At 48.0% G+C, this 13,591-nt stretch overlaps 1 protein-coding gene across 1 annotated transcript in view; it reads left to right on the top strand.

The window, feature by feature from the left end:
* Nucleotides 1–3,679: 3,679 nt before the first annotated feature.
* Nucleotides 3,680–13,591, top strand: part of BDNF (brain derived neurotrophic factor) — a 40,152-nt gene continuing 30,240 nt past the window's right edge. Inside the window, exon 1 of the mRNA XM_071808827.1 lies at nucleotides 3,680–3,778. Coding sequence (XP_071664928.1) covers nucleotides 3,776–3,778 — 3 coding nt within the window. The 5' untranslated portion in view covers nucleotides 3,680–3,775. The remainder of the gene's footprint in view (nucleotides 3,779–13,591) is intronic.

Below are 13,591 nucleotides of genomic sequence, written 5' to 3'. Positions count from 1 at the left end.
GCTGGTGTTTGAGGAGAGTTTTCAGTCTTCTCTGAAGGAGCAGCCCGTGCATAATGGATGGATGGAAGATGTCTTCTAGTTTGCGTTTAGCAGTCATCTGCACACTTTGGTAGCCTTTCAAGTATGTGAAAAAGCCAACCAGTAATAGCTCATTGCTTTCAATGGTGTTTTAAGGCAGGGAACAAACACTTGTGGCTCGTTAAGGATTTTGGGGTGTTTGGCCAGTTGGCTCAAGGAGTTTCTAGCAATGGTTCTGCAGTATTCTTCACATTCTTTTCTCTGAGAGAGGGGAAAATGTATGACTGATCCCCACTTAATTAGGCCTCATCTGCTAAACAGTTATGTCACTATTTACATATGAGTAGTCACACTGAAGTCAAGTCCTACAGCTGTATACTTCATCTGGTAACAATGTAAATCCAAGATAAACAGACTTGGAACAAGAGATGTACATTGCCTTATATGTATGAACTACCTGAATATAGCAAATGCTGGGCCGTGTCGTTCTGTCAAAAGCTAACAGCTATCCTGTTTCAACACCCTGTAAATGGATCACCTGATTATTAGTTTTAAATGATAGACCAAACTCTACTCCCTAGTGCTGACTTTTACTGAAGTGTAGGACTTGTCAAATGAGTAACTGTGAATCAGTTGTGCCCCTCCACAGTAACAAGGAAAAAAAAAATCCTCCACATCTACTCACATAAAGGGATTTTTTCATGGCTAGGTCTCTGGTACGGATCAACCCCTCTAGAGATAAAAACCATAGTCAGAAACAAGACATAGGGAAAGAAAATGGCTGGAAACTCAACAGGCACCTGGGTTTAATTCCGCTCCAACCCCTTTCTAATGCCTTTCCTGCAGGAATCTCTCTCAGCTCTCTGTCCATCATTTTTGTGCATCCTCTCCATCATTTTTGTGCAATGAGTGACGTCTCAACTTTGGCTCTGGTCCATCAGAACAACCTGGGCCGTTCTCTCACCAGTGAATGGCACTACAAGAAAAGGACTGTGATTGCCTTATACTACCTCCTTTTCTTCTGCTAATAGTTCTCATGGTCTGTAGCATACCATCTTACCCTACCGATGACCTTTTGTTCTTCCATACACTTTAGTACCATTCTCTTTACTACCACTCCTGTTTTTTCATTACTTCAGGCTGATATGATTGAAGCAATATAAAGCAAATTATCCCCTCAGCAAACATACTTAATTTGGTTTAATGAGCATGAGATGGGTTATCAGCTGTCACCTATCACCAGTGAAGTGGGTGGAGTTCTCTTGGGTTATCTTAATCAGAAGACTTGACCAGGAGCTCTTCTAGTTAGTTCTCTAAAGGACCATCTTTCTTTGTGGTTCTGTCAGCGTGACCCTACTTCAATATTACTGGTAAACCCCATTGATTTGCTTTGGAAAATGCAACTGGAGAGGATCGAAATGACAGCATGTCCAGTTCCTGCTGTGAATCTCCTGGGAAGCTTTCGTGGAAGTTTTTTTTTGTAAGTTCAACATTACTGCATTGACAAAATATTGTGACCTGGCAAAAATTTCCTCTCAACATCTCTAATGACAGAGATTTTCATCAGAAAATGAAAATATCTAGAAGTTAATGCGATGAGAAGCAGGGGAAGAACAGTGCTGTAGATAAAATACTTTCTTACAAACGATATAGCTGGAATTACTTTCCCGACAAAAGACTATGCTTCCTGAGCTATGAAATAAGTATGTAGAAATGTGGTTTTTTTTTTTCACTGATACTGCATCTTTATGAAGTTCTCTCTATCCAAAACCGTTGAGGACTTCACAGAGGCAGAAACTTTAACAACTTAGATAAGAATTTGTGGAGTCAAAATATGAGTCATGTGACTCACTGCCCCAAGCAGATATTACCATAATTATTTCACTCCCCTGAGGGAGAGGCAGGAGGTGTTTGCTTGGATGACTGGGAGAAAGTAGAACTTACTGCAAGACTTGTTGAAACATTTATGCTCTAAAAAGAAAAAAAAATTTAAAAAGCTTTCATGTAATTTTAAAAGTAGTATTCCCCACGAGTATTAACACTAACCATGAGTACTTCCAACTGTTGGAAGAAAACTTCAGCTTCCTGACTGAAGACCAATACTTAAGGATGGGGCTAGAGTGACAACTGATAGGGTGATCTGTTGGGTGCAGTCTTACATCAGCAACCGCCTTTCTGAACGGCTCTACCTGTTACATGTCATACAGCAAAGTATGTGATGCCGGTGATGGGATTCAGCAGTTCTCTTCAGAGCAGTTTTGCTGGAGACCACTTGACTTTTCTTCTCACACCTTGCCCCCAGGACAGCCGAGGCAGGAAAGTATCAGCTGTACCAGTCTTAGGGCAGCATCTGCTGGTTATTGCATGGATCAACATAAATGGTTGTCATGGAAGAGGCAGCTTGCTTTGGCTCCCAGGCAGAGGTACCTGGGATTCGGGGGGGCGGGGGAAATAGGGGCGCTCTGGAGTGAAACGACCCGTTCATGCAATTGTAAGAATCAATCGGGAGAGAAGGGGGGCGGGCGAAGACCTGCTTTTTCCTGCTAGCAGAGGCATCACCCACAAACTTTAGAGTCCAGGTTCAGTTGGTTGCAGTTCGGCTCCAAAAGCAAAGAATTCTGCATCACCATCACCCCCTCCCCGCCCCACACACGCTCTTCGCGCTGGTGACAAATAAGTGCGAGATACGGGGACAAAATGGGGGAGAAGGACTTTGTGAGACTTAGTAGGAATAATACCGGGGCTTAGCCATCTCTCTTGGGGAAAGAGGCCGCCGTGATGGCCAAGCGGGGGGTTTTACCCCGCGAGTGAGGAGAGACGGACCGAGCGATAGGGATGATGCCCGGCGGGCGCGCAGGGCTGGCGGCGGGGTCGAGGGAAGGGGACCGGGGGAAGGCAGAGGACGAGGGGAAGGCAGGTCCCCGGGATGCGTCCCCCTTCTCTCCTCCCCGGCGGCGGGGCTCGGTGCGGGGCTGGCGGGGCAGCCCGCCCCCGGGGCTGCGCCTCCCGGAGAGGGCACAGCGAGGAGTGGGGGGAGGAAAAGTGTGCTGGGAAGTTGCGGCTCGGGGAAAGGCAGGGGTTTCCGAAGGAGCTCGTCTTGGCAACTGTGGCATGTTCCTCTTGTGGCAGGAGCTAAGTATGCAACAAGTCCCTGGAGCACTTCCCGTGTGAGCGAGAGTGAACGTGACATTTCAAATAAAAAAAAAAAAAAAAAGCCAAATGTTTACTTACCTGTCACCAATGCAAATCTCCAGAGCCAGCTCGTCTTGCACGGCCCCAGGTGCGAGCCGGGAGGTGGAAGGAGAGCGGCCGGGAGTCAGTCAGGGCTCATTACACAGCGCGCCCGGCCGGGAAGGACTTTCCTCGGGAACTTTCTGTCCCGCTCCGGTTTCCTGGGAGGCGGTTGCGATCACGTTTTATACCGTGTTAGTTGGTAACCCCTCTCATTCATTAAGATCACGTAAGAACTCAAAGGGAAACGTGACTCTGAGCTAAGGCGTTTGCGTAAATCTATAGGTTTTAAAAACTCCCTGCCAGTTGCTTTCTGTCTTCTGTAGGCACCAAGGTGGTGGAGAGTTTAAGCTTGCGGATATTGCAAAGGGTTATTAGATTCATAAGTCACACCAAGTGGTGGGCGATCCACTGAGCAAAGCAGAAGTTCTCACATGATGACTTCAAACAAGACACATTACCTTCCAGCATCTGTTGGAGAGACTGGATTTTAAGACACTTCTGTCTCCAGGACAGCAAAGAAACAATGGTGAGTACCAATAAAAAAGCCTATTTTTATAACTACAGAGGAAAAAAAAAAAAAAAAGGTTGAGATGTTGCTTAACGACAGTATCTAATATCACGGACTCGGCTTTCTAGTACTTATTATACTGAAGCATGTAACCCGCGGAGGCCGGAAGAATTGTGCTTTAGACAGTGTAACTTTAATTGCAACGCTCTTTGATTTAAGGCTGCGTTGGAAACACCGCGTTTGAGAAAACTTGGAGCTGCCGGCGACTTGGCTGCAGCCGGGCGCTCGCTCCTCCCGGCTCTCTCCTGCCCTCTCCAAGCGGGCACGGAAGGCGGCTGACGCTCAGGGCCGGGCGGAGGGGGGGGCACCTCCGTGCCCCGCCGCGGAACGAGGCCCGGGCATTGCCCCGGCGGGTTTGGGGGCTGCGGAGCGGCGCGGCCGCGGCACGTGACGACGCGCGGGGAACGGGGGCGACGAGCGGCCCGGGCGCGCAGCGGGGCGCGGAGGTGCGCACCCCCCCTCCTCCCGGCCCCCCCTCCCGAGCCGGGGAGGAGCAGCAGCAGCAGCACCCTGGACAGAGGCGGCGGCGCGGGGGGGCGGCCCGCGGGAGGCGGCGGCGGCCCCGCGCTGCTCCGCGCCCTTGCGCGCTCGGGGAGCCGCTGGCACTTGGTACCGACTTCCCCCCCGCCCCGCCACCCCCTCCCGGTCCTTCCCCTCCCCGCCCGCCGCCCTCTCGCCCCGCTGGAGCTGGGCGAAGTTGAATTCCTAGCGGTGCGGGCTGGAATAGGAAAAGGAAAAAAAAAAAAAAGAGTCTTGCAAGCTCCGGGGGTTGGTTTGACGGTGTCAACTTTGGGAAATGCCAGTGTTTATCTCCGCGATCTAGCCACTGCTCGGGGTGTTAGCTGTGACTAAGGTAAGCGGAGGGGTGACCCCCCCGGCGGCCCCCCCCTCTGGCTTTTGCCTGTCTCTCCGTGGCGCGGGGATGGGTGCCTGCTCTTTGCCTAGTTTTGTTACCTTGCTGGCTGCTCGGTGTGTGGAGGCTTAGAAAAGGTAGGAGAAGCTTTATAAGATTGCACTACGAGTTGAGTTAAGTTGTGCCTGATTTAATCTGGGAATCTCATCTATGTGCGTGTGCATGCTTTGGGCAGAGATGCAACTGATCTTTACCTAGATAAGCAGATGCGACGGATTTTTTTTTCCTAGCTAAGGATGCAAGTTGATTTTGCATAGCTAAAGAGATGCAGCTGAGCTCTAGCTGGCACTGTGCACAACTGATCTTACATAGATAAAGAGCCGCAGCTGATCTTTACCTACATGGAGATGAGCTGGTCCCCAGCTTGAGGGATCTCTGATGGCCCCTCTGTGTACGCAACCTACGACTGAACGGGAGAGCCGTGCATGTATTGCTGATGATCCAATATACGCATCTACTTTGCTATAATTAAAAGGGGTGGGGGGGAGGTGTTTGACAAGCCTTGAAACCCAAACGCAGCCCCCCCACCTGGAGATCATTCGGATAAGCTTTCTGTTCATCTTCCTCCCTCTAGTGCCTCCCCCCGCTTCCGATTCTTCCTACGTAGAAATGTAGCTAATAATATTTAGTCTCCGGGCTAAAAATAAGCTCTGGAAAGTCAGCAGTTTGTCGGAGCAGGGGCGGTAGCAGCAGTGCTCGCAGGTAGTGCTCTGGGGGTCTCCTGCTCTGCACGGAGACTGTGCATTGACCCCCCCCCACCACAACCCGTGCTGCTGGGGAGGGGGCGCTCCGGCGGAGGAGGGGTCCGCGCCGAGCCGCGCTGCCTCCGCCGCCCCGCTCCAGCCAGCGTGCGCCTCCCCGCCCGGGGGGATCCCAGCCGCCGGGAGCCACCCCTCCTCCCCGCCCCGGGGGAACCGAGGGGCCGCCAGCCGAACCGGGCGGCTCCGGCGCCCCCCAGCCCGCTTACAGCGCGGGGGTGGCGGGCGCTCCCTGCGGCAGAGCCGGCGGCGCCCCGCGGCCGTCCCCGCTGCGGCGCCGGGCCCCGCCGGGGAGGGAGCGGGCGAGGGAGGGAGGGAAGGAAGCGAAGGAGGGAGGATCCCGCGGCCCCGCCGCCCCCGCCTCCCGCCGGGCTCCCGCTCCGACTCGCACGTAGCGGCGCCGAGGAGGGAAACCCCCCAGCAGGCGGGGGGCTGGCACCGCCGGGGCCGCCCGCCGCGGGGGAGGGGGCGGCATCCCCGCCGAGCAGCGCGGAGCCGCCGTGCAGGGGACTACGCGCCCCGGCCGGGCTGGACCGGGCTCCCCCCACCGGTGTGTCCCCCCAGCCCAGCGCGGTTGCTACGGCGACCGCCTCCCCCGGGGGACACCGTCCAACGGAGATGGGGGAGCGGTGCTGGGGGAAGGGGGGGGTGGGGATGCCGCCTCTTTCCCGCCCCCTCCGTCCCCCACCCCGAGAGAGGGACGGCATCAGCAGCCCCCGGACGGTGCAGCCGGGCCGGGCAGCGGCACAGGCAAAATGGAGGTGCTGCAGGACGGCACCGGGGGGGCGCCGGCGCGGAGCTCCCACTAAAGTCGGTCACCTGGTGTTTGTTCTGCGTTAGTATCTCTTTGTAAGGGGGGGGGGGGGGGGGGGGGGGGTGGCTTTTTTTTTTTATCATTACAGAAAAACAAGCTGGAGGTGCGCTAACCGCGGCCTGGGCTCCGCGCCGGGCCCCCCCGCCCCCGGGCCCGGCCGTGACGCTGGGTGGGAGCCCGGGGAAGGGGCCGGGCTGTGTCCTGCCGTGTATTTTTCCATTTCCACCTGGAGAACTTGCGTTTGCTGGGGATGCCTGTCAGGGTGCGACGAGAGGCATTTCTCGGCAGCTCTGAGGAGAGGAGAAAGTAGACTTCATGACATTCAGAAGCATCCGTCATCGGCTGGCTGGAGAAAACTCAAACACACCTAGTTTGCAGTATCGGTTTCGTTAAATTCATAAAGAAATGTCCTCTGACCTTTTTTTCACTTGGGGAGAAGTCAGGTGGTAGAGCTAATATTTGAAGCGTCTACTGTGATCTAGTGGTGATGAGCCCTACTAAAACCCATCCACCTCCCCAAATAAATGGTTCTCTTATATAGGAGGTTGCCAAGGAGGTTCTACTTATATGAATTTTCCACTCCATGGATAATTTTGTATATCTGTCTATATTTAAATTTTACACTCATTATTTCTTACCAGTTCTTGAAAAACTCTTGGTTCCGGTATTGTCCCTTCTGCCTCTGTTGCTGTGTTTGTGTTGAATTCTAATAGTTCTCTGCAGAGATGCATGGGACGGACGGCTGCTAAACAAATGACACTGGGCCATATTTGGTCACATTTGCTCATGGTGACTCATACCTTAATCTGCAAGTAGCTTTATTGATTTTAGTACCCACTATTTCTCCAAGAGCTGTCACTGCTTTGATGGTGGTTTGTCACCACTTTTCATCTCTTATGGTTATGATACTGTAAAATGTCTGATCTCCTTTGAATATGTCTTCATCCTGCAAAGTTTTGACGTGGCAGTCTGTCTTGCTCCTTTTTTCAGTTTTCCTTGTATTTTACTTGATACCAGCAGTGTTGCCTTCAGTGGTTTGGTGCCTGTCAGATGTCTGTGTCCAGCACAAGATGTTTTTTTAATGTGGTATTTGATGTAGGAATAGTCTCTGTCCAAGTTTGTCATTCTTGGCACCTCTCTGTTTGGATAACCATTTGATTTTTCAGCACCATTCAATAATTTCCTATTTCAAATGGTCTGATAGTCCTCGCTATTTATTTTTAGTGGCCACCATTCACAGGTGTGTATGCTGGAGGATTATGTCTAGCGTTTCATTAAGGTGAGGTGGCTGGATGCACACATTTGCCTTTGAACAGCAAGTCCTTTATTTATTTTCTTTATCACACCAATATCATTGGGGTCTCAGAAATGCCCAAAGAAAATGCAGACAGGCTGCCATTTAGTAACCATACGTTGCTTCCTAAATACAGTGATATATGATTGCCCTGCCATGAGAAGTTCTGGAAAGGTGGATGAATCCCGGGGGACTAATTTCCCTCAGAGCTCCAAGTCTTACTATGAATCACTGTAGTAAATCACCACTGAGAACTCAAAGATGTAGCTGCTAGACTTTTTTTTAAATCAGATACGCAAACAAAGAGAGCATCCATAAGATTCTGGGAGATCTAGTTCATTCCTCTGGCAAAAAATAGTCATGTCAAGTGCTGTAAACAGCATTTGTAAGAAACAGTACATCTCAAAGTTGTTGAAAATCAGTAGGTTCCCTAGACCTGGGAAAGAGCACAAAGCAAAATACATATAGACACTTTCACAGCTCCCTCACCTTTGAGCTAACATTAGACTTGGGCTAAGAAACTGGGGCTAGCAAAACCAGGCTTGTCAAAGTGGTCCTTAAAATGAAGATGATGGCTTTTGGGGCATGAAGAACTAGAAAGAACTGGGAAATGCAGGACTGGGTTTGTGATCCTTATTTTCATTTGTGGTTGGTGAGTCCAGCTAGTGAGCAGGACCATAAAATACGGGAAGATACGGGGAAAAAAAAAAAAAAAGGAGGTAATACTTGTATTCCTGGAAGTAAGAGTTTGAAACAAGTGTGGGTATTCCATGTTTCCCTCGTGTCTGGGTTCCTGAACGTTTTTACACCTCCTTTCTGCATCTCTCCCACCACATTGTTAGGAATAGTAAAATGCCCTGGCAGGGAGATGTCAGGGGACATCCCACAGCGCCCGGGGTGTGTGATGAGCAGTTTTGCGTGCAAACCGCTCGCCAGCTCCAGTGAATCCCTACACCCACACGCCGCCAAGGTGCCGTGCAGGGCAGGGCACCGACTTCTCCCATAAACTGGAAATATCTCTGAGACACAGTCTTGCAAAATTATAGCCAGGAAAACATAGTGACTGACATGGAGTTCATATAACAACTGCCCACCCATTTCATTATTTCACAAATGTGTGATTCGTGCTTGTGAGCTGTCACTGTTAACATTTCCATCTGTCTCAATATTGCTTCTATTCTTAGTTGGTATGTGATAGATGTAGGTGTATGAAAAGGATTTTTCCCCCCTCCTCTCTGTGTCATGAAACAAAATAAATGGAAGCCACATACGTGTATCCACGCATTTCATGCAGGCTGCAAGAAATACAGGCACTTTTGTGGTGCTCCCATTACTAGAAGTAGAGGTGGAGTAAGAAGCATGTGCCTGTGGCCTCTCGGTGCTGCTAGAACATGTACTCAATGGGGAAAAACATAAATAAGTTAAAATCTAGCCGCAAAAAGACAATATTGCTTTGATCTTCTTTTGAACGTGCAGTTTGAGAGACCTATTTTCCTAGTCATGTAAGTATGGGAGTAATTTTACTTATCACGTAATCCTAATTGATCTTTTCCTGAGGCAACCTCAAAGGGAAAATAGCTGTGACGTGCTTCGGTGTTCAAAGGATCGGATCCTCAGCTGTGGAGATATTTCCAAAGCTGGAGCTTTCAAGGTACTCATTGCTTGGACAAATAGGAAAATCCTTGCATAACATAAGCAAAACCTGCGTTTCTCAGTACCTGAATGCCAAAACCAAATTCGATGAGCTACCTGTAGATGTGAACAGACATTTCACAACAGCCTCCAGCAAAAGCGAAATCTGGCTCCAGTCTCTTTATCCCTGTTGTCATTTGAACTTCTTGGCAGAACACAAACTCTTGTAGTCTCCTAATGAAAAATGTCTTTCGAAGTTGCTGATGGATGTGGCTGACTCTCACGCCTGGCGCAGCTCGGTGCTTCCCAGGGAGGCCGGGATTAGCCAGGCCCGGTCTATGGCGTAAGCAGGGCCGCGGGGGTTGGCCCCTGCTCCTCCAGGCTAGTGGGAGCTTCCCGAACGGGCCACTTGCCACAGAGCCAACTCTGCGCTCAGTAAGTGGTTTCCCAACAGTCCCACGCTGTTGTATGGTCTCCCATGGGGAATATTAGTGGTGGGACTGTAATGGACCAAGATCTTGCCAGAAGTGGCCAAGTATATACTTTCTCTTCCCCCTACCTTTTTGTGGTCTGGTCTGTTGGTCTTTTTTCTTTTTCCTTCCCAAAATAGCACACAAACCCCCAATTTAACAAGCGTAAACCATTCGCTCTGGCCTCCAATTTATTTTGACATTTGGCAAGAATGATTACGCAACATGTTCATTAAGTCATAACATTTTCGCTACTTTCCCAGTTCAGATCCTTATTGACTGTAGCACATGCGAAAATAATGAACTTATTTATTCTCCAAATGGACAGTAGACCTCAAATCTCCCAAGAAAACGCATTGTTTATGGAAGCAATATATGCAGAGACTTTTAAAGCCTTGGGTCTCACCTGCCTGTAAAAAAATATATTCATTTCTGAAAGAGGTGAAGGGAGGTTTATAATCCACTGAAATGTTTATAGGGTTCTGCAGCTAAGGAGGTCTCATCAGACAAGTTGTTTCCTTTTTCTTGAACAGAGCCCCTTCCTCCTGACAAGCCTTTGTGGGACTTGGGAATAATACACTGAACAGTCACGGTAATAGATAATTAGATGGACAAGCTAAAAGCAATATGAAAGGGGGCTGGTAACACCAGGATTACAGCAGGTGTGTGGGCATTTTGACATCCAGAAAACATTATAGATCTGGTCTCAGCTACCTCAGTCTCATGATGATAATTAAGAAATGTGGGTGTAGAAAAGCTCTTCGCATGGTGTGGTTGGATTATTGCTGCAGTTCAAAACACAATTGGCACAGACACCCACATTGGACATGATTGCCCTTTGATGAGGCAGATACTGACTTTTTAAAGCTGACATACTTAAAATTATGTCTAAAGTTTATGGGGCCACACGCTTCTGACTAGACTCCATTATTACAACAAATGGTAAAATACAAGCTGAAACAGTTTAAAAAATACCCAACAAAACTTGAGGCATGTTGAGGAGGAGGGGACCCTGGCAGCGGGAAGGCTTCAGGGTTAACCCTTCTTGCATCTGTTTGGCAAGATTAGAAGAGCATGGGCAGCATCCACGGGGTTTGCTTTGTCTTCGTGGCCATGCAGCCTCTTTAAAGACAGAGCAGAGGGAAGACCAGCAAGGCTGGTTCCTCTCCTGCTTCTATTAATAACCCACAGACAGTTGAGTCTAGTTCTTATATAGCTTTTGTGTTGTATTGCAGATCTTCCCAGTTCTTTTGCCTGTTTGTTCATCAGCAATACAGAGGTGTTACCCAACTTCCCTCTGAGCACTCAGTAAAGTGAAAAATAACATAGATTATGTATATATATATACACATATATATATATTTAAGCTTCTCTATAAGTAGAATTTTTTTAAGAAACACTTGTGAATGGTAAGGGAAGGATAGACGCTGCCTAGATGGAGACTGCTCGTGCCTAAGACATAACAATACAGCTTAATGTACTCATTCTTGCAGTGATTTATTCTAATATTAGAGACACTAAACCTGTAGACATGTGGAAGTGTCAAAGTACCAACTTCAGGCTTGATCCTGCATTCAAGTTTATTTATTCTTTTATATGTTTGACTTCTTAAAACAACAATGGCAGAAGGTTGTGTGGTGACCCAGTGGTCATTCTATATTTATCACAGCTCATGTTCACGTTTTCCCTGAGGAACCAGAAAAGGCCACGTGTTGACAAGGTAGACAGACTTGCAAAAGTATTTGACATTTCAACATCATCTTTTTTCCCAATATTTTCAATACAAACTCAGTTCTCTATTGTTTTAGAGTGTTCAAAGAGGCTTTCAGTATTTCCCTCTAAAGCTATTGTCAAAAGTCTGACAATGACATTTGATGAAATATTCAGATTCAAAACAAAATATATCATGAAAAGACAATGGATTTCAGGGAAACAGGTGGTTACCAAAAGAAAAGGAGGAGGAAAAAAGGCAGATGATTTCTGATAGCAAATACCTTTTGAAACCTGACTAACTCTACTGAGAATGGGAGAGACAGTGAGAGTCATGAGGGTCAAGAGACTGGAGCAGCTTAGGAGCTTAATTGGGTCTGTCAAATACATGTTCATTCACATCTGCCAAAAGTTTATAAAACCATCCGAGAGGATATTTGGCTGAATTTTGTGAACAGATATCTGATAAAATAGTATTGGCCAGGAAAACAGCCCTAGGAAGTTTTTCAGAATGGCTACATTTTGAGTTTGGAATTTTCCAGTGGATGATGATGCATCTCAAATGTATTTTGCTTCTGTATATGTCACTTGCTGTAGCTTGAAGTGTGATACCCCTTGTTCTATTGCTGAAAATGTATTGCATCAGAGAAAAAAAAACTATTGGTTATAGAAAGAGTCATCCACGCAAGGAGTGGATTTCACAGTATTTCCCATATGAATCTCTTTTTGTGTCCCAAATTTGGTTTATTGGCTAAGTTATTCTAAGTTCTTATACCACAGTCATCATTCATCATGGTATTCGAACACCTTTCTAAGTGCCATGACTAATATCTGTCACATGTTTTGCTCTCATCCTCTTCCAAGGGAACAAGCACTTGAAGTCTTGGGTTTTTCTTTCTCTTTTTTTTTTTTCTTTTTCTTTTCCTTTTTTTTTTCTTTTATTGTGAATAAGTCTTTCACAAAGGCCTTGGTGGTGCAAGCGATAAGAGTTTAATCATAGATTCACCTGATTCTTCTCTTTCTTTGTGGTATTCGCTCCTACATCAGCAGTCGGTCACTCTATCCACCATCTATTCCCCAGGCAGATCTGATTCTCCTGCTTTTTCCGCCCACCACCTGTTGTTTTCCTCTTCCCAAATCCTTCACCTAGACTCAGTCATCAGCTGCCCAAGTGTGGTCATAGCCCAGGATACCCACTGCTTTTCTTGCTTCTTTTTTTTTGAGTTCATCAGAAACCCAAATGTGTGCAACTTCAAAGGGGCTTTTAATCCCCACTCTACCACCCTTGTCACCAAATAGTTATTTTTTATCATACACTTTCCCATCAAAGATTTCCTTCAGCATTCCCTAAAGAAAATTCTGCTGGCTCCCAAATTTTAAGCAAACCGAAATATCTGACAAGAAGGCTAAGCCCTTTTTAAGGCAAAGCTAGCAAGTTCATTTGAAATGGCCAGAATTTCATATTTATTTATCAGGAGGGATTTTCCAGACAAAGAGGGGAGGAAATTCAGACTAACATGAGCCATACACTTCAGGGCAGGAGGAAAGCCAAAGAGGATGGACCTTTCAAAACTGTTCTTTTGGGTCTGTACCACCCCCTGGCACTTCAACCAGTCCAAGAGCAATAGGTGAAGACCAAAGCAATGTGCTGACTCGCTTCCTTGAGCACCAGAGGCCATTTCACCAGCTGCTGCTTGTGTGTGACAGCTGCCTGGGGCTTCAGCAGCAGCAGAGCTTCCCGGCTCGCCTCTCCCAGGGCTGTAAACACAATGATGATGAGGATGGTGATCATTATGATGATGTGCATTATGCCAGAAATGGAAGACTTGGGCAGACTTCAGTGCCTCGACCCCCAGGACATGCTGGGGATGATGCAACCACAAAGCCAAGTCTCATTTGGATCGGTTTGTCTTTTTATCTCTCTCAGTTGAGGTTTCCAATGTGACTTGCAGCCTGGGGTAACCCGCAAGATCCCATGCATGGGATCAGCCATCCCCACAAAGCCAAGAATTGCCTTCAGCTCACGGAGCTAATTACAGCTGGACATTAATACCTCCTTGCACAGCAATAGCCTCCCGCTTGCCCTCGCTGCAGACCTGTGCTGGTAATGAACCTTGTGCTGTTCACACAGCCAGAGAAATGGAGATAAGAGAGCTGGGGGACTGTGCAAGAAGGTGGTT

Source organism: Patagioenas fasciata, chromosome 5 (genome assembly GCF_037038585.1).
Source record: "Patagioenas fasciata isolate bPatFas1 chromosome 5, bPatFas1.hap1, whole genome shotgun sequence".
Lineage (NCBI taxonomy): Eukaryota > Metazoa > Chordata > Aves > Columbiformes > Columbidae > Patagioenas > Patagioenas fasciata.
The sequence above is the reverse complement of the archived record's forward strand: the minus strand, read 5'-3'. Positions and strand labels throughout refer to the sequence as shown.